The sequence below is a fragment of the Sorghum bicolor genome, chromosome 7 (genome assembly GCF_000003195.3).
Source record: "Sorghum bicolor cultivar BTx623 chromosome 7, Sorghum_bicolor_NCBIv3, whole genome shotgun sequence".
NCBI classification, from domain to species: domain Eukaryota; kingdom Viridiplantae; phylum Streptophyta; class Magnoliopsida; order Poales; family Poaceae; genus Sorghum; species Sorghum bicolor.
The window spans coordinates 60143666-60162518 of NC_012876.2; the positions used below are offsets into that span (position 1 = coordinate 60143666).

At 40.5% G+C, this 18853-nt stretch overlaps 3 protein-coding genes across 5 annotated transcripts; 1 reads left to right on the forward strand and 2 right to left on the reverse strand.

Moving 5' to 3' along the window:
* LOC110436993 (malate dehydrogenase [NADP] 2, chloroplastic) lies at positions 862-4272 on the reverse strand. 2 transcript variants are annotated; one of them, XM_021464916.1, is made up of 14 exons: positions 4042-4272; positions 3805-3904; positions 3289-3375; positions 3110-3194; positions 2763-2944; positions 2400-2470; positions 2228-2318; positions 2064-2138; positions 1873-1974; positions 1648-1770; positions 1495-1563; positions 1353-1421; positions 1207-1260; positions 862-1103 (listed from the first exon to the last, which is right to left on the reverse strand). In XM_021464916.1, the coding sequence occupies exons 1-14, from the start codon at positions 4182-4184 to the stop codon at positions 1050-1052; spliced, it is 1305 nt and encodes a 434-aa protein (XP_021320591.1). In that variant the 5' UTR covers positions 4185-4272; the 3' UTR covers positions 862-1049. The 2 variants fall into 2 exon arrangements, with proteins under 2 accessions (XP_021320591.1, XP_021320590.1); XM_021464915.1 differs by having other exon boundaries at positions 3805-3907.
* LOC8057802 (malate dehydrogenase [NADP] 1, chloroplastic) lies at positions 5843-9433 on the reverse strand. Its single transcript, XM_002445625.2, has 14 exons — positions 9192-9433; positions 9012-9102; positions 8424-8510; positions 8244-8328; positions 7806-7987; positions 7461-7531; positions 7288-7378; positions 7124-7198; positions 6936-7037; positions 6726-6848; positions 6577-6645; positions 6424-6492; positions 6278-6331; positions 5843-6186 (listed from the first exon to the last, which is right to left on the reverse strand). Exons 1-14 carry the CDS (start codon positions 9326-9328, stop codon positions 6133-6135), a joined length of 1290 nt encoding a protein of 429 aa, XP_002445670.1. The 5' UTR covers positions 9329-9433; the 3' UTR covers positions 5843-6132.
* On the forward strand, positions 14004-18443 carry LOC8056933 (mediator of RNA polymerase II transcription subunit 31). 2 transcript variants are annotated; one of them, XM_021465873.1, is made up of 6 exons: positions 14004-14271; positions 14424-14589; positions 15132-15228; positions 15305-15383; positions 17215-17522; positions 17720-18093. In XM_021465873.1, the coding sequence occupies exons 2-6, from the start codon at positions 14457-14459 to the stop codon at positions 17730-17732; spliced, it is 630 nt and encodes a 209-aa protein (XP_021321548.1). In that variant the 5' UTR covers positions 14004-14271; positions 14424-14456; the 3' UTR covers positions 17733-18093. The 2 variants fall into 2 exon arrangements, with proteins under 2 accessions (XP_021321548.1, XP_002444577.1); XM_002444532.2 differs by lacking the exon at positions 17720-18093 and adding an exon at positions 18100-18443 and having other exon boundaries at positions 14007-14271.

Genomic DNA, 18853 nt, shown 5'->3' on the forward strand with positions numbered 1-18853 from the left:
TACCCCGTATAATTTTATCTCGCGTTTCACCTCTCCAAAGGAAGCTTCTCCTCACATGATCGATCTTTTTTATGAGCCATTTGAGTTCTGGAAACACAGTCAAATGGTAGATCGGCTAGGATGATAGCACTATTTTACCAAGGTTCCACCCCGGCAATCCTGCACCAATCTTGTCTAGCAAGGGTTGCACATCAATTTTCCTTAGTTTTCTGACATGAAGGGGGAGACCGAGATATTTGCTGGGGAAGTTGCAAATTTTCTGGGAAAATTTTGAAGTAATTGCACGACTGTGCTGTTGTCCAAGCTGATGGGGTAAAAATTTCTGTTTTGAAGATGTTGATTCTGAGATCCAAGCAATCTACGAAAAAATTAAGGATCCTATGCAGATGGTCGATGTCCAGATTACAAGGGGAGGCAAAGAGACCACATCATTGGCATAAAGTGAACACCGAAGGCTTGCCACTCTTGGTAATATTAGGCTCAATATACCTCTGTTTGCAATGGCTTCGATGCTTCACTGCAGTGGGTCGATGGCCAAGATGAAAAGTAGAGGGGAGAGGGGGTCTCCCTGCCTGAGCCCACGTTCATGTCGAATCTCCTTCGTCGGTTGTCCCTTGATCAAGACACTCTTGAGTTGATGTGCCTAATAACACCGCGTTCCAATCTCTCCATTTTGTACTGAACCCCAAGTTCTCAAGTACCTCTAATAGGAAGCTCCAACCAATAGAGTCAAACACCTTCGAGATGTCCAACTTTATAAAAAGAGTTGGCTTCTTATGCAACTCCGCGTAAATGAAGTTATCGTGGATGTATCTCCTCTTAATGAGGGCGTTCTGAGCTGTAGATACTAGGTCATTCATGTGTGGTGCCAACCTGTTGGCCAGTAACTTCGTAATGATTTTTAGTTGATGAGACTTATATTATATATGTATATATAAGTAGTTGCTGCATCTTGCAAGCAGCTGTCTCTCTCAAAGTTTCTGTGTTTTCGCCAGGAACTGTACTAACATAAACAAATGCATTCCACTGCTATTGCTTCTGTAACTAAATTAATTTTCTCCTGGTAGCATGGTATCTTCCGGAAGATCACAAAATGCATCCCCCTGCATTGCACAAACAAAAAAAAAGCTAAGCCAATACTTTCCGGCACTATTTCTCTTTTTACACGCACACATCGTTAAGCTAAAATACGCCACTGTGGCATACCTCTCCAGTAAGATGGGCAACGCATTTCTTCTCAGCAAGCAATTCAGCTTCACTCTGAAAATATTGCAGGGTCAACTGTTAGGGTAAAATCTCTATGCTGCTTATATTCTCAGCATATCAGTGATGGCAGTTCCTATAGCCCCTACCTTTTTAATCCGTTCCCACAGAAAATCGTCCATTGACACATCAGTAGCTAGTTCGTAATCACCATCACCCTGTTGGAAGAATTTTATGATCATCAGAGTGGTAACGAAAATAATGAGGACAGTTTGATTAGTAAGATCGTACCTTCGATCTGCATGGCATGCTGAACACGATATCCTCTGCTATGCCATAAGGATTTCCAGTCGTATAAACCTGTGTTTTTTTATTGCTTCTTCCATTAGAGGAATGCTGAAACAAAGCTGTGACCAATTTCAATTCAAAGGATTCAAAACTTACCCCTGTAGAGAACCACTCGCCTTCTGGGGTAGGAGTTACAAGGGATTTAATAGCATCCACTATCGAAACAGCCGTTGATGCGGCTGAAGATCTGCCCCATTTTTGGATGAGCACACCTCCACGCTGTTTAGATATAGGAATGAAACGAATTATGGTACAACCTTGACTTAATTTCTCGAGTAACAGAAACCTCCAAACGTACTGCAAACAGGGAGAGGCACACACCTTTTGAACTGTCATGGTGAACTCTTCTTCTAACCACTTGGTATCCTGAATGATTTCTTTCACTGGTCTCCCATCAATTTTGGCATTCAAGAAATCAGGAACCTACACAGGGAAGTTAGTGCCAACAATCAGCGAAGAAATGTATCCCAAAAATAGTCTGCTCATCTAGTTTATAATAATCTAATCTTCACCTGAGTTGTCGAATGGTTCCCCCAAATAGTCACGTTTGATACTTTGTCATAAAATACACCTGCTTTGAGTGCTATCTACAAAAGGAGATTGTGTGTGATTGCTTGATCTGTTTTCCTGTTGGGAATGGAAAGACGAGACATAATAAAGGTTCAACGTCAGTCACCTGGCACTTTGCTCTATTTTCGTCCAACCTCGTCAGTGCATGAAAATTTTTTGCTGGTATGTTTGGAGTATTTTTCAAGCAAATCAATGCACTGCATCAAGTGCAACCCAAAACTAAGACAAGTCGATGGCATAAATCGTTAGTAAGCAGCAAAACATATAAATATCCGTACTTAGTGTTACAGGGATTTCCAACAACTAAGACTTTCACGTTCCGCGAGGCCACGGCATTAAGTGCTTTCCCCTGAACACAATTCAAAATTTCAGATCCATAACAAAAATACAGTTACTCTGTTGTTTTTTGCACACTGTGAACAAATTTATACTTGGTTTCTGGTTTATGCGCGCTGTACTGAAATTTATACGAGGCTTCTGGTTTCAGCAGTTTGCAGGTTCTATGCTAAGGAATCCTTCTTAAATTGAGGGTCAAATACTGAAGTTTCAGAAATGCCTATTGGCACCCTTCCTGAGAGGGTTTTTTACAATTTCATGTCATAGTATTTTAGAAGAAACGACGAACAGAGTGGAAAAGAAACCTGGTCAGCAAAGATTTGGCCATTGATATCCAGTAACGCAGCTCGCTCCATGCCGGGACCTCGGGGCTTAGCACCAATAAGAAGGGCCCAATCTACATCTTGAAAGACCTCGTAAGGATCTATACCAATGCTGACTTCCCTCAGCAGTGGATACAGCGAGTCCTCCAGTTCCATAGCTACGCCTGCAGTGCAGTTTTTGAGAGCACATGAGGAACAAGTGATACATATTCACTGTCAAAGTAATACATTGATTGTAGGGGTAGTTTGGAGCTTAAACTATGTACTAGCAAATATGAATTGAATCTTCTTCTCAAATAGTACTAAGGCAGAAAGAAGAAATCTTTCACCTTCTAGAGCTTGAAACGATCTTTCTGAGCCAAGTAACTTAAGTGCTATTGGTTGGTCTTGTCCAAAAACCTCACCGGAGGCGAGCTGAATTTTTTTTGGGTTAAACCGAATTGTCAACAATACAATACTGCCTCTCTGGTAGGTAGAAAATATGCAGAGTCAGTAAAAGATTTGTTACTTTGAACAGCAGGTGATTTGAAATCATCCCAGCCGCGCCTGACACAGCAATGTTCACTAGCTTCTTCCACGACTTGGTCTTGTCTTCCTGTGTCCCAATCCATTCAACGGCGTGGATGACAGGTTGTTAGTACTGTATTATGTGATGATACAAGCAGCATAAAAACCAAATTAAGTCAAGAAATGGCATGCATGTCAATTCAGGAGGCGTTAGACGTCAAACACCATCTTTGCTCACTTGCTGTCTGGCAATGAAAGCGCTTGATCACGCAGCTAGAGGTGCGTGCAGCACAGCGCACAGCTATCAATGACGCTGGCATTCCACCCTGCGCTTTCGTTTGGTGATCTGTACGAAGTTTATATGTGTGCTCGCTATCCAGTACCGTAGCTAGTGGCGAAGCTAGAGCAAACCAGAGAGGCAGCAGAAGAAGCCAAGCCGATGGAGCATTTCAACGAACACGGGGAGGGACTGACTGGGGGATCGGAGGACCATGTGATGTGAGGCTGACGGACTCACCGCCTTGAGGTCGTAGATGTTGCAGAAGACCCCGAAGCACTCGTTCCGCGACGCCGGCGCCTCCGCCGCGACCGCCGTCGCCACGCCGTCCTGCACCTGCCTGCTGGGGTTCTCATCAGACGTACACGGCTAGTCAGCCGATCAAGCTGCTGGCACGCATTCATTCATGTGTCCACACACACACATCGGGGGTTATAGCTAGGCGTGAGCTGAAACACGGTATGTACTACTACTCACTTGGCGGCGTCGACGACGGAGCATCGGACGGTGGCGAGGCGCGGGCGGCGGACCTGGACGGAGCGACGGCGCGCGGCGCCGGCGCCGAGAGGGGCCGGCACAAGGCCCGACCCGGCCGGGGAGTAAGCTGTTGAAAGGCCCATGGAGGAGGAGCTGGAGCTGGAGCAGAGGAGTGGATGGATGCTGGGCGTGCCGGATGGATAGGAGGAGTTGCACTTGCTTGCACTACGCAGCTACGTTAGACGAGTACAGATACGAGTATTCGATACAATACGTATTGGATACGCGGATACGCATTTTCTCAAAAGAAAACCTATTAAAATAGTGTATCCGAGTATCCGTATCTGCGTATCCGACGAGTATCGGATACGGATACGTCACCTTCTTTGGAGTATCCGTGTAACATAGCTACGCAGTAGCGCGCGAAGGAATTGGATTGGATTTACGTATTGGATACGCGGATATGCACTTTCTCAAAAAAAAACCTACTAAAATAGTGTATCCGAGTATCTGTATCCGCGTATCCGACGAGTATCGGATACGGATACGTCACCTTCTTTAGAGTATCCGTGTAACATAGCTACGCAGTAGCGTGCGAAGGAATTGGATTGGATTTGGCGGCAAAGGCAAGGCGGACCGCCCGCCGCGTGACACGTGGCAGGACGGCGGTTGTTGGGCAGCTTGTACGTCCACACGTCTGCTATCCTGGCGGTTCCTCAGTCTGAGGAGAACAGTGACAAGTACAAAGTCATTTTAAAAAGGAGTTTCAGAGAAAAAAAATCATTTTAAAAATAATTGGAGAATAACAGTTTTTACAGGTAGCATTTTTTTTATTTTTAAAAGACTCATTGACAGATTTGGTTCCCAGAGAAAGGCACACCAAAACGAAGGCAACCAAAAAAAAGGTTATATTCTCCCACAACAATCTTCGCTAGGTGTATTGAGTCACAAAGTTGGCATCCTCGTCTTTTCAAAAGAGTGTGATGGTACAACTTCTCATCGTTACCAAGAACCCACGTACTGTTCGTTTAGGCCGCACGTTTAGTTCGTGAAGATAAAATTTTCACGACACTATAGTACTTTCGTTTGTTTGTAGTAATTATTGTCCAATCATAGACTAACTAGTCTCAAAAGATTCGTCTCATCAATTCCGATCAAATTGTGCAATTAGTTTTTTTCGTCTATATTTAATACTCCATATATTTATCTAAAGATTCGATGTGATAAGACATCTTGGAAAATGTTGGGTCCTAGAGTGTAAGTAAACAAGGCCTTAGCAGCAGTGGCGAAATGTAGTCAAAGTGCGAGATCTTTTGTTTGAAGCCATGCAAAATGCAGAGACAGTGCTTAATTCACATTTTTTTACTAACGTGTGAGCCCTGTATGTCGATGAAGTTGCTAGCATTGAAAGTTTCAAACATAATCGGTGTATGGGTCTTGTGGTATATGTTTTAAAAATGATTAGCGAAAGAACTGCCTCATATAGGGCTCACTTGGGATTGCCCACGAGACAACGGTCATGGCTCCACGAGGTAGAGATTCGACGACACTAGTTGATGTTGATTTGTTGTGAGAAAAAAATATTATTCTGTGACTGAAAAAATTCGACTAATTCTGTTAAATAAGTACAGTTAAAAAGGAGAAATGAGGAAAAAGAAATAGAGTTACAATACGATTGTAACAGCACATATAACACGTCGTTACTACAAAATAACACAGTTGTAACTAAATGTGAATAAAAAACAGAGTTGCAGCACTTGCGTATGAGCAGAGACACAACCAAACACAAGATTGTAATATCTACACAAAATCTCGGCAGTAATAAATACTATAAAACAGAGTTGTAATAACTCAATAATGGAAGCGCAACACGGGAGCGAAGCGGTATGGCCCAAAAAAGCAAAACGATCGTAAAGACGGTCCCGGAATCACACAGCGTGTGCACACAACGCTCTGAGCGGGTACAGAATATAAACAATATATATATATAAGTAAAAGTAGTTGCTGCATCTTGCAAGCAGCTGTTTCTCTCGAGTCTCAGCTATAGTATAGACAAATGCATTCCCCTGCTATTGCTTCTCTGTAACTAAACTACACTTCTCCCGGTAGCATGGTATCCTCCGGAACATCACAATATGCATTCCCCTGCATTGCACAAACAGAAAAAGCTAAGCCAATCCTTTCCGGCACGGTTTCTCTCTTTTTAAGCTAAATAAAATACGTCACTGTGACATACCTCTCCAGTAAGATGGGCAACGCATTTCTTCTCAGCAAGCAATTCAGCTTCACTCTGAAAATATTACAGGGCCAACTGTTAGGGTAAAATCTCTATGCTGCTTATATTCTCAGCATATCAGTGATGGCAGTTCCTATAGCCCTTACCTTTTTAATCCGTTCCCAGAGAAAATCGTCCATTGACACATCAGTAGCTAGTTCGTAATCACCATCACCCTGTTGGAAGAATTTTACGATCATTGGAGTGGTACCTTATCTTAGGACAAAAATAATGAGGACAATTTGATTAGTAGATCATACCTTCGATCTGCATGGCATGCTGAACACGATATCCTCTGCTATGCCATAAGGATTTCCAGTCGTATAAACCTGTGTTTTTTTTATTACTTTTTTCCATTAGAGGAATGCCGAAATAAAGCTGTGATCAATTCAAAGGCATCAAAACTTACCCCTGTGGAGAACCAGTCGCCTTCTGGGGTAGGAGTTACCAGGGATTTAATAGCATCCGCTATTGATACAGCGGTTGATGCAGCTGAAGATCTGCCCCATTTTTGGATGAGCGCACCTCCACGCTGTTTAGATATAAGAATGAAACGAATTATGGTACAACCTTGATTTAATTTATCGAGTAACAGACAACTCCAAATGGATTGTCATACCTTTTGAACCGTAATGGTGAACTCTTCTTCTAACCACTTGGTATCCTTAATGACTTCTTTCACTGGTCTTCCATCAATTTTGGCATTCAAGAAATCAGGAACCTACACAGAGAAGTTAGTGCCAACCATCAGCGAAGAAATGTGTCTGCAAAATAGTCTGCTCATTTAATTTATAATCAAAACTTCACCTGAGTTGTCGAATGGTTCCCCCAAATAGTCACGTTTGATACTTTGTCATAAAATACACCTGCTTTGAGTGCTAGCTACAAAAGGAGATTGTGTGTGATTTCTTAATCTGTTTTCCTGTTTGGAATGGAAGGACGAGACATAATAAAGGTTCAACGTCAGTCACCTGGCACTTTGCTCTATTTTCATCCAACCTCGTCAGTGCATGAAAATTTTTTGCTGGTATGTCTGGAGCATTTTTCAAGCAAATTAACGCACTGCATCAAGGGCAAGCCACAACTAAGACATGGTGATGACATAAAATCGTTAATACTTGGTGAAACAATCAAGTGTCCGTACTTAGTGTTACAGGGATTTCCAACAACTAAGACTTTCACGTTCTTCGAGGCCACGGCATTAAGTGCTTTCCCCTGACACAATTTAAAAAAATTCAGATTATAACAAGAATACAGTTACTCTGTCGTTTATTTGTGGGCTTTACTCAAATTTATACTTCGTTTGTGCTTTACTCAAATTTGTACTTGGTTTCTGGTTTTGGCAATTTGCAGGTTCTAATGCTTAGGAATCCTTAAAATTTGAGGTTGAAGTTTCAGAAATGCTTCTTGGCACCTTTCCTGAGAGGACTTCTTACAATTTGGTGACATAGTACTTGAGAAGAAAGGAGGAACAGAGTGCAAAAGAAACCTGATCAGCAAAGATTTGACCATTGATATCCAGTAACGCAGCTCGCTCCATGCCAGGACCTCGGGGCTTAGCACCAATAAGAAGGGCCCAATCTACATCTTCAAAGACCTCATAAGGATCTATACCAATGCTGACTTCCCTCAGCAATGGATATAGCGAGTCCTCCAGTTCCATAGCAACACCTACAGTTGCAGTTTTTGAGAGCACATGAGGAAGAAGTGATAAATATTCACTGTCACAGTAATCCATTGATATCAGAGAGTACAACACTGGAAGCTGTAAGGGCAGCTTGAAACTAAAGCTATACGTATGTACTCCCCCTGTTCCAAATTATATATAAGGCATTTTAGCTTTTGGAACAGAGTGAGTGGAAAATATGAATTGATTCTTCTTCTCAGATAGCAAGGCAGAAAGAAGAAGAGGCAGTCAGTCATTCACCTTCGAGAGCTTGAAACGATCTCTCTGAACCAAGTAACTTCAGTGCTATTGGTTGGTCTTGTCCGAAAACCTCACCAGAGGCAAGCTGAATTTTTTTTGTGTTAATAAAATGAATGGTCAGCATTACAATACTGCAACTCAAGATAGGAAACAAGTAGAGTCAGTAAACGATTTAGTTACTTTGAACAGCAGGTGGTTCGATATCATCCCAGCCGCGCCTGACACAGCAATGTTCACTAGCTTCTTCCACGACTTGGTCTTGTCTTCCTGTGTGTCCCAACTCCCAATCCATTCAATGGCATAGGATGACAGATTGTTAGTACTGTACTACTATATGACGATATATACAAGCAGCAAGTTAATTAGAAACCAAATTAAGTCAAGCAGCAGTGGCGTGCAGTGCAGCGCTCTCCATGACGCTGGCACTCCACCCTGCGCTTTGGTTTGGTGGTCTGTATGATATTTATTTTTATTTATAGAGGCATAACGCAAGCTGTTGATATGAGTGCAAGCTATCCACAGTATCGTAGCATATATCCACACCACACCTCCAACGGTCCACACCATGACACCAACGACGCTGCTAGCTTTTTCTTTTTTTTCTCTTTTGGAGAAAAGCAACGTTGCTAGCTTTAGGTGGAAAAGGGATTCTACTTTGAGTTTGAAGCAAAAGGCAAAAGCCGATGGAGCATTTCAGCGAACACACACGGGGAGGCCGGCCGGGACCGGGGAGGACCACCACCGCCTGAGGCGAAGGGAGGGACTCACCGCCTTGAGGTCGTAGGTGGTGCAGAAGACCCCGAAGCAGTCCTTCCGCGTCGCCGGCGCCTCCGCCGTCGCCACGCCATCCTGCACCTGCCTGCATCAACGTATAGGGGGCTAGTCAGCCTAGTAGTTGATAAATGGCACGCATTCATGTCCACGTCCGGGTAGTATACTACTACTCACTTGGCGGCGTCGACGGAGCATCGGACGGTGGCGAGCAGGGCCCGGCGCGGGCGGTGGAGCTGGGCGGAGCGACGGTGCCCGAGAGGCGCCGGCGCGAGGTGCGATCCGACCGGGGAGTAAGCCGTTGAGAGGCCCATGGTGGAGCTGGAGCACGGATGGATAGGAGTGGAACGGGCTGCAGCCTACAGGGGAGGGAGTGGAGGAGATTATAGCCTCTCTGGTTGTACGCAGGAGCAGGAGCGCGCGTAGGAATTGGATTAGCGGCAGGCAAGGCGAGGCGGACCGCCCGGCGCGGGACACGTCGCGCGACAGCGACTGTTCGGCATCTTGTACGTCCACACGCCTGCTATCCTGGTGGTGGTTAACACTGACAACCAAGTCTTTTTCATTTTCGTTGCTGGAAGCCTGTAAAAGATCGAACTGGAGAATCTCAGTTTTGCTGACAGTATTTTTCTTCTTTTTAAAAAGACTCATTGGTAGATTTGGTTCCCTTTTAAAACAAAGCCACACCGAAACTACGTACTACGTGAGAGACGGCGGGGACATTTTATTACAAAGGCAAAAAAAAAAATAAAGGGTTGTTATTCTCCCACGACCATCATCTTTGCTCAGTGCCTTTCCTGCGGTCCTGCCAGTGCCAGGGCCTGAGTCTTTTCAGAGAGTGTGATGGCACTTCTCATCGTTACACATCGATTGGTTAGCAACGGTGGCAAAATTTTGGCAAAAGTGTGTGCGATCTTTGGTTTTGAAGCCATGCAAAATGTAGAGACAATGTTTGTAAATAATCACATTTACTTTTTGACTAGGCCTTGATTAGTTCCTAAAATTTTTTGGTTTTAAGTAAAGTAGCACTTTCGTTTTTATTTGGTGATTATTGTTCAATTATGAACTAACTATGCTGGTTTTGACTATATTTAATGCTCTATGCATGTGGTATAAGATTCGATGTGACGAGAAATTTTGAAAAGTTTTTGGTTTTGGACCGAACTAAACACCTATTATGTGAGCCCTGAATGTCGACGAAGTTGCTACTATTCAAACATAACAGATATGTGTCTTCATTTACAATAAATTGAAAAGGATACAACCGCTTTGGTCTGTTTGGACCTTATTGTCTAAAAATTTACATTAATTGTAGCTCTTGAGGCTTCACCTAGGAGGTCTAAAATATTATCTAAAGTTTAGACTATCTCATAAAACTTCACACCATAAAAGTGAGCTAACATGATCTAAAGTTTTTAGTTCTTAACTTTAGGCACTAAACTTTTAGACTAGAGAATCCAAATAGACCCTTAGATGCATTAGAAATCTATCTGAATTAAGATTAGAATATGGTCACATGGTATATATCAAAATAACATTTTGTTTGGCTTGGATTATAAAGGCCGCTAAGAGCAGTTTTGACTGTAGCTCCAAAAACAAAGCCTCTACTTTTGATTTGGGTGATCCCACTATATTTTAGGGCTCATTTTTTTTTTGTTTCAACTCCAACAGCATCATCCAAATTTGGGCCTCCAAACCTATTCTGTCTGAGAATGACAGAATGGACCTACTCGTCATTGTCCTTTATAATCTCTTTTTTCTTTCTTTGGACAAGGACACAATTGGAGGATTGAATCGGTGACCGTAGGTTGTCATGCATGTGCAGGGGAAGAGAGAGAGAGAGAGAGAGAGAGAGAGAGAGAGAGAGAGAGAGAGAGAGAGAGAGAGAGAGAGAGAGAGGGAGTGCGCGCTGGGCTAGGACACGCGATATGGAGGATGGGGCCTGTTTGATTGGGCCAACAAAAATGGAGTCTGGAGGAGAAATATGGGTGTCCAACCAAATATGGGGTCATTTAGCTATTGGGACTTAAGTAGGGGTCTGCTGGAGTTGCTCGTTATAGTGGGAACAAATTTATTAAAGAGGAGGAGAGAGACGTTTTGAAGATGGGATCTAAAAAATTAGAAGCCACTGTTACAGAGATTTTTAGTTTTTGGATGGAGATTAAGCAAAGCTTATTTAGTTTTCTTTCCCATATGAACTCTATTGAATTTTTGTTCTCCGTAGCCTCGGTATTATTTGGTTGTATCGGCAACATACATTCATGCGTGAATAATGTAGAGGCCAGATTATTTTCCTTTATCCAAAAATCGTGAAAAAGGTCTTTCTGGTGTAAAAGAAAAAAAAATATGACACTAACCCAAACTGGTGAAACTTTAAACTATATTTTTAGAAACAATTTTTGCTTTTGCATGGTATATTTTTCGATAATAACCTTCGACTCTACTTCGGTTTTCTGCTTTGTTGTGTCACCTGGAATGACATGGCAAGGCTCTACATTTAAAAATCATATCTTATCTATATGACGTCGGATGAAGATGATTTTTTATAAAGCTATAGTTTTTAGAGAAATCTACAACTTTTTGAAATTGCGATTTTTTTCATTTAAGGTTATTATATGATGTTCAAAAAACAATATAAAGCTTCACTAACATATTAATCATATATCGAGGCTTATCAGCTTAGAAAAGATAAATCTACAAACTTTTAGTTTTCTGTTTTTTCATTTAATGTTGTCAAGATGTCACCATAAAAAAATTAAATACTTCTTATATTTTCTTATATGGTTTAAGAAAAGAAGTTTTTCATATAAAATTTATAGATTTCGATGAAACCTATTTGTTTTGAATTTTTTCCATTTAAGGTTGTTAAGATACTCGAAAAAAATAACATAAAGTTTTAGTAACATACGTCAGGACTTGAAACCTTAGAGAAATTATATATTTCTTATATGCTGTCAAAAAGATACTTTTTATATAAAAATTATAACAATAAATGAGATCTACAAGTTTTTAGTTTTTTTCATTTGAGGTCGTTTTTTGTGTAAACTTTCATTTGAAGTCATTAAAATGCTTCAAAAAGTACCATTTCAACAGTATATTAATCACATACCATCGCTTGCCATCAGAAAGATATATTTTTCTTCTATGACGTTGTATAAAGATAATTATTATATAAAAGCTGTAGTTTTTGCTGAGATCTACAACATTCTCAATTTAATTTTTAAAATTTGAGTAAGCATCTTCGCAACCTTATATTAAAAATCTAAAAAATAGGAAGATGTAAATCTCATCCAAAACTATAACTTTACGTGACGCCATATAAGAAAGGTGTGATTTTTCTAATATGGAAAATCCTGATATGTGATCAATGTGCTAGAATTTTATACTTTTTGGAGCATCTTAACGATCTCAAATGAAAAATAAAAATTAGAAAGTTGTAGATCTCCTCGAGTGCTACGATTTTCATGTAAAATATATCATTTTTGACACGTACAAGAAAGGTATAGTTTTTTCTAAAATAGCAAGCCTTAGAGCATCTCCAAGAGATTAGCCAAAAACACTAGTCAAATTTACTGATTTAAGTACTCTCTAAAATAGGTTTGACAAAAAATATTAGAGTATTTCAACAAACTTTGTAAAAGGATGGCTACTGAGGTAGGCTATCCAAAAGTAGCGAGCGAATAAGGTGGGATGGAGAGCTACTAAATTTGAAAAGTCGTTTACAGAGTCTGTTGGAAACGTTTTTTCTTCAACAATAGCTAAATTTACCTTTAGAAAATGATTTAGCTAATCTCTTGGAGATGCTCTTAGGCTCTGGTTGCTTCTCCTTGCTAAATTTTTGCTAGCTAAAATTATTTTATCTACTCTTAAGTGACTAGTGGAGACAGTGTGTTTGGAAGTTTAGCTACTAAAGTGTCTAAAATTTAGTTGGCTAACATTCAGAAGGGGAACCAAATGAGGCCTAATGATACATACTCCCTCCGCTCCAAATTATAAGTCATTCCAAGAATCTTAGAGAGTTAAAGCATTTTCAAGTTTGACCAAAAATATAGAAAGAAATATAAAGATTTATGTCATAAAATAGTTATACTATAAAAATATAACTAACAAAGAATCTAATGATACTTGGTTGGTACAAAAAATATTATTATTTTGTTATATAAATTTGATCAAACTTGAAAAACTTTGACTCTTCAAGATTCTTGGAATGACTTATAATTTGGGACGGAGAGAGTAGTTAATATGTTGCTGAACTTTATATATTAATTAATTTTTAGAGCATCTTAACAACCTCGAATAACCACATTCAAGCTTAGTTATAATCATTGAGAGCTAAATTTCTTTAAATAAAATGTATTTTCATTTGACATCATACAAGAGAGAGATGGTTTTTCTAAGATGATAAACCCTGATTCATGGTTCATGCGTTGCTGAAATATTATTTTTCTAACATCTTGATGATTTCAAAATAAAAAACTAAAAACTACATTTTCTCTTATAAAATGTGTTTTTATTTGGCCACTTATAAGAAAAAAGTGTTTCCATAAGGTAATAAGCCCTAATATGCAATTAATATACTGCTAAAATTTTACTAAATGGAATAATTCAAATACTCCCTCCATCTCAAATTATAAGACGTTTGACTTTTTTACCTCAAATTTGACCACTCGTCTTATTTAAAAAAATTATATAAATATAGTTCAACTTAAGTCATTTTTGAAGAACTTTTATTAATAAACCAAGTCACGACAAAAGAAATGATATTTTTTACAATTTTTTGAATAAGACGAGTGGTTAAATTTGTTGTCAAAAAAGTCAAACGTCTTATAATTTGAAATGGATTGAGTATAAGATAAGATAAGAGTCTTGTCACGTTATTTTGATGGCACGACAAACCAGTATTACCGCGCAACGCGCGAATAAAAAGTTTAAGAATTATAAAAGTAAAAAATAAGTGTGTTATTAGAAAAAAAAGATTAAAAATAAAAAAAATTCCCCACCCTAGACCCAAGCCCAATCGTCTACGGTCCTCGTTCCCGTCTCCCTCGGTTCCGTTCGCCGCCGCCTGGCTCACACCGCCGACAGTGCCTCAGTCCAGAAATCCTCCCTCTTTCCTACAGTAGATCCTATCCTGGTTGCGGCACCTGCCGCCGCCGCTGCATCCGTCAGCTTCACCCCTGCGCGCGCGCTCTATCTCTTGTCTCTGCGACGACTGGGTGGGCTACCGCCGCCGCCGCCGGCGAAGAGCGCCCATCAGGTATTCCCACCCCCCTTCTCTTCCCTCTCTGCTGTGCGAAACCGAGTTCTCAAACTCTAACCTCAAGCTATTTCACTATTCGATGCCTACTAACTTCGAACTTTTTGCAAAAATTATTGGATGTACATGTAACACCCTTGTCCCTTTACCAGATCCGCCCCCCGGGTTCAACCGGTCGAACCCCGATGGCTGACGCCGAGTCCAACCCTGGCGCGGGCGGGAAGCCGCCGCCGTACAAGGACCCCGACAATGGGAGTCAGCGGTTCCTACTCGAGTTGGAGTTCGTGCAGTGCCTCGCCAACCCTACCTACATCCACTGTACTGTACTGTCACCATTCTTTTGTTTCATCTCACCTGCTTAGGTTTAGCAATCTGATGTTGCACGCATCTAAGGAACGTGTTGTTTCTGCTTAATGAATCACGTGTCAAGTTGACACGCTCGCGAAAAAATCTAAGGAACGTGTTGCTGCATCGGTTCGTGACCAATTTTGATAGTGGTTGTACTGCTAGTAACTAGCAATTCATTGCAACTGAAAGATTTCGTAGTAATGTGTTTGTCAGTAAGTTCCTGCTTGAGAAATGAGAAGGGAGCGATGATTGCTTGGAATTTTTATAGCACTAGCCTAAATCCCTTTTCCCTCTATTCAAACTGGTCCTATCTGCATGGGCCTCATGAGCGATTTCTTATCAGTAGGGTATGATTGCTAAGCTAAGGCTATGATATTGTTCGTAGTATTGCTTGAATTTCATCATTTTGTGCGCCTCATAGCTCGTTGTTCTTTACTTGAACTTTCTTGTCCAATGCACATCATGTTTAGTACTGCATGGAAGATTTGAATGTTCTTTCTTTTCCTGAACAGATCTAGCGCAGAATAGATATTTTGAGGATGAGGCATTTATCGGGTACCTCAAGTACCTAAAATACTGGCAGCGACCAGAGTATATCAAACACATAATGTGAGTGATACTATATCCAGTTGTTTTGTCTGCAACTGAGGAAATGGTTTGCTCATTGTTTCTGCTGATGATGCAGGTATCCACACTGCCTTTTCTTTCTTGAGCTCCTCCAAAATGCCAATTTCCGAAATGCAATGGCACATCCAACAAACAAGGTAATCTTTTTGGCCTAGAATCAAACATTCACACTTGAGCACCACTTTTTAGCTTTTGTTTACCATCTTGTAGCGTCATCCCTCCTTTCAAAACCTAGCTGAAGTTGCTCTGTTGGGCCTTATTATTTTGACTTGCTTGCTAGAACCTATCGAAAAATAGAAAATTGCACAAACTTGATATTAGTACTTGTGTAGAACTAGGTAGCACGGATACGGATATATGTATTGGTATCGGAAGGATGTGGCAATTTCCTAAAAAAATCTGATTCATAGATACATTTTACTACTACTACAACAAACAACAAAGCCTTTCAGTCCCAAGCAAGTTGGGGTAGGCTAAAGTTGAAACCCAACAAGAATGAAACATTTTACTATTTTAAAATAAAAGGATAATAACACATATTAAAACTAATAACAAATTAACAATGAAATGTTGCAATCTACTTAACTACTTAAGTTCTTATTACAACACAGCAGGTCTCAAATTCTCAAATATAGTAGTCTCAAATTTAAGAAATTAGTAAAAGGCATTCAGGTTTGCAATTCAGGCTCGCATCAAGTTCCTATTCCTCATTTGTCTCGTTTGTTTCATTCTCATCCACAACATCAAGCTGCAGATCACCCAAACCAAAAGACACAGCTTGCAATTTAGGCTCGTCAAGGGAGAGGTCAGCCACTTCAAGAATGCCAATATGACCAAGCGAATCAAAAGAATCTCCTCCCACATCCCACATCCTTCCTCTCCTGTCTTGTATGCAGCAGTTCTTGACAGATGCACTCAGATTCAAAGACTAAGTCTTCAGCACACTCTGGAGTTAAGTCATTTCTCGACACTATGGATAAAGCTATAGGTGCTCCAATTTCTTTCACAGCAAGAAGATGAGGCTGGTTGGCTAAGCAATTTGGTGGCCAAATTCATCAATAAGGGAATAGATTATCCATGATTTGTCCACCAAGTCATAGGGGAAACAGCACATCTATCATAGATTGAGTCAGGATCATTAAATTCTTCTGAACAACTAGAGAACCTTGAGTACTCTTCTTTTACTTTAGCCAATTCTTCTGGCATGCTAAAGAACAATTCATCCTCATTTTTAATACCCCTTTATCCTTGTGGGGTGGTTCACGGGCATGGCCAACACCTTCTTCAAGCCACCTTTTGCTGTAATATCTGCAACCGACAATTTGGCATTATAATTTTAATGAAATGAATGAAGAAAAATCTAACGAGGCAAGTTCAGTTTTTATTGGTACGTTGGATTAAGGGAATGCGCCAAACAATGAAGTGGATTATCAGCAATGTATTCTTTTGATTTGTACTTACCTTGACAATTATCAGCCCTCAAGAACATAGGTGCCTTCTCAAAAACAGCAACGAGATTGTGACTCCCTTCTCTGCCCATGTGCTGTTCGTGCTCTCCAGTAGAGTCTCTATGTGCCTCCTTTCTTGCTTCAGGAGTCGCTCCCTCCCTAACTCTATTGTACCCAGGAATTATATAATCTTGCATGATGCGGCTGCAAGCAAAGGCAAAGGCTTCTCGAAGATATGGATTGGACCTTTCCACCAGTTCCTTGCACCTTTTAATTTCCTTCCTGATGCCAGTAGACATTTCATATGAAACATTAGGACATTTACCTATTCCCCTTCCTCAGCCATGTATCCATGCAACACAGGTGTAGAGTATGGTTGATATATTTATTTGTGTAGGAACTGGTGAAGGAAAGAGCTTTTGCATGGTTTATAAATGTTCATAATTTTACTTTTCACTGTATTATTTTAATTAATTAAGACTAGTATGAGATTAACACCTACCAACTAATTGTTTGACAGGAGCTTGCTCATAGGCAGCAGTATTTCTTCTGGAAAAACTACAGGAATAACAGACTGAAGCACATCCTACCACGCCCTCCTCCTGAACCAACTCCTGCACCTGCACCTTCACAAGCACCTGCTACATTGCCCCTACCAGCGTCAGTGCCAACACCTGTAGCTCCGCCTGTTCCTGGACCAACGTCGTCTATGCCACCTGTGGTAGCAGGTGGTGCATCTGCAATGTCTCCTATGCAGTTTGTGGGAACTCCAGGCACTAATATGCCGAAGAATGACATGAGAAATGCTATGGGCAACAGGAAAAGGAAGTATGCACCTCCCTTGCAACCATTCAACAATTTGTTCTATGAAGTTATTTGTCCATGCACTATTTTCTTCCCTTGCTATTTTGCTTGTGCTATGAAATCATTGGTGAATTATTATTTTCGAAGGACACGATCCAATTTAGTTTGATTTATAGCCACTTTTCCAATATAGATTACGAAGATCCTCTTCTTCATTACAGGAAAGATGGTTGAGGCTGAACATGTTTTTTTAGGGAAGCTATATCCTCTGCCTCATTCACTGCAGTTGCTGTTCTTCATTGAAGACAGTGGAGAAATACTTTACTTCTCTGATCTTTGGCCCCTTGTTTGAGTAAAATTTATCTGAAATTTCGTCAACAATGCATATCGAGTCAAGCAATATGTTTTTTACTTCAGCTTTGTTATTTGTCCCATTGTGCAAATGAAGACTGTAGTAAATTGAAATGTGGACTTCATGTAGCTGCGAGTGAATCTGCATATTTCTTTTTTTGCTTTAGCCTTCATAGTCAGGGCGGTAAGTGTGATATGAATGTTCCTTAGAACTACCATTTGGCTGATGATGTGTACATCTTCATCGCAGGATGGGCTAGTTGAACATCTTGTGCAACTCATCAACGGACAATGCCGGATTGAAGCGCAGTTGCTGCCTCTGGAGCCTTATTATTTCCTTTTGCTTTAGTCCTGGTTATTTGGCCTTTAGTTGAGGGTTCCCGAGTTTTTAGAATGGAAGCTTCTGACTTAGAGAGAAGTTAGAACTACTGCGTGTTGTATGAGCTTGCACATGTGATTAAGATGTCAGCATTCTCCTGAATGATCATACCATTTACCTTAATGTTTCGGCATATTGGCAGCTGGAAATATGCATTGTTCATAAACTATTACATATGGCCGTTGGCCCCAAATACAAGGTTGACATTTTGGCAATATTCTTGTCATATAAAACCATTGTACATGTTTCTGCATTTTCTATACAAATAACTCAGAATTTTGACTTAAACAAATAACTTAAAAGAATTTTGATGAACCGCTGAACAGGGCTACACACCACCACTCAAACGTACTCCATCTTAAAAGACGTTTTGACACTTTTCTAGGTAGTATTTTAGTATGTATTTGGACATAGTGTAAATTTAAGTGCATAGTAAATGCTACGTAGAAAACGTTTTACAATTGTATAAAAAGTGTTCAATAATCTAAAATGGAGGGAGTACGCCAGGTACAAGAGAAAATATATGGTGAAAACTACCTATTAGGTGGAAACATAAAAACTGGTTAAAAAATATACTTTTATAACTTTTTTTTAAAAAAAAACTGAAACTTGACATTAATGCAGT

Bases quoted from the DNA above. Each gene is read 5' to 3' on its own strand.
- LOC8056933 (XM_021465873.1), top strand. From the start codon at position 14,457: ATGGCTGACGCCGAGTCCAACCCTGGCGCGGGCGGGAAGCCGCCGCCG. The intron at 14,590-15,131 runs GTACTGTACTGT...TTTCCTGAACAG, and splicing joins CAACCCTACCTACATCCACT to ATCTAGCGCAGAATAGATAT. The intron at 15,384-17,214 runs GTAATCTTTTTG...ATTGTTTGACAG, and splicing joins TGGCACATCCAACAAACAAG to GAGCTTGCTCATAGGCAGCA.
- LOC110436993 (XM_021464915.1), bottom strand. From the start codon at position 4,184: ATGGGCCTTTCAACAGCTTACTCCCCGGCCGGGTCGGGCCTTGTGCCG. The intron at 2,945-3,109 runs GTGAAAGATTTC...ACTGCACTGCAG, and splicing joins ATCGTTTCAAGCTCTAGAAG to GCGTAGCTATGGAACTGGAG. The intron at 2,139-2,227 runs GTGACTGACGTT...CTCCTTTTGTAG, and splicing joins AAAATAGAGCAAAGTGCCAG to ATAGCACTCAAAGCAGGTGT.
- LOC8057802 (XM_002445625.2), bottom strand. From the start codon at position 9,328: ATGGGCCTCTCAACGGCTTACTCCCCGGTCGGATCGCACCTCGCGCCG. The intron at 7,532-7,805 runs GTTTCTTTTGCA...AAATTGTGTCAG, and splicing joins GTCAAATCTTTGCTGATCAG to GGGAAAGCACTTAATGCCGT. The intron at 6,849-6,935 runs GTATGACAATCC...ATATCTAAACAG, and splicing joins TCACCATTACGGTTCAAAAG to CGTGGAGGTGCGCTCATCCA.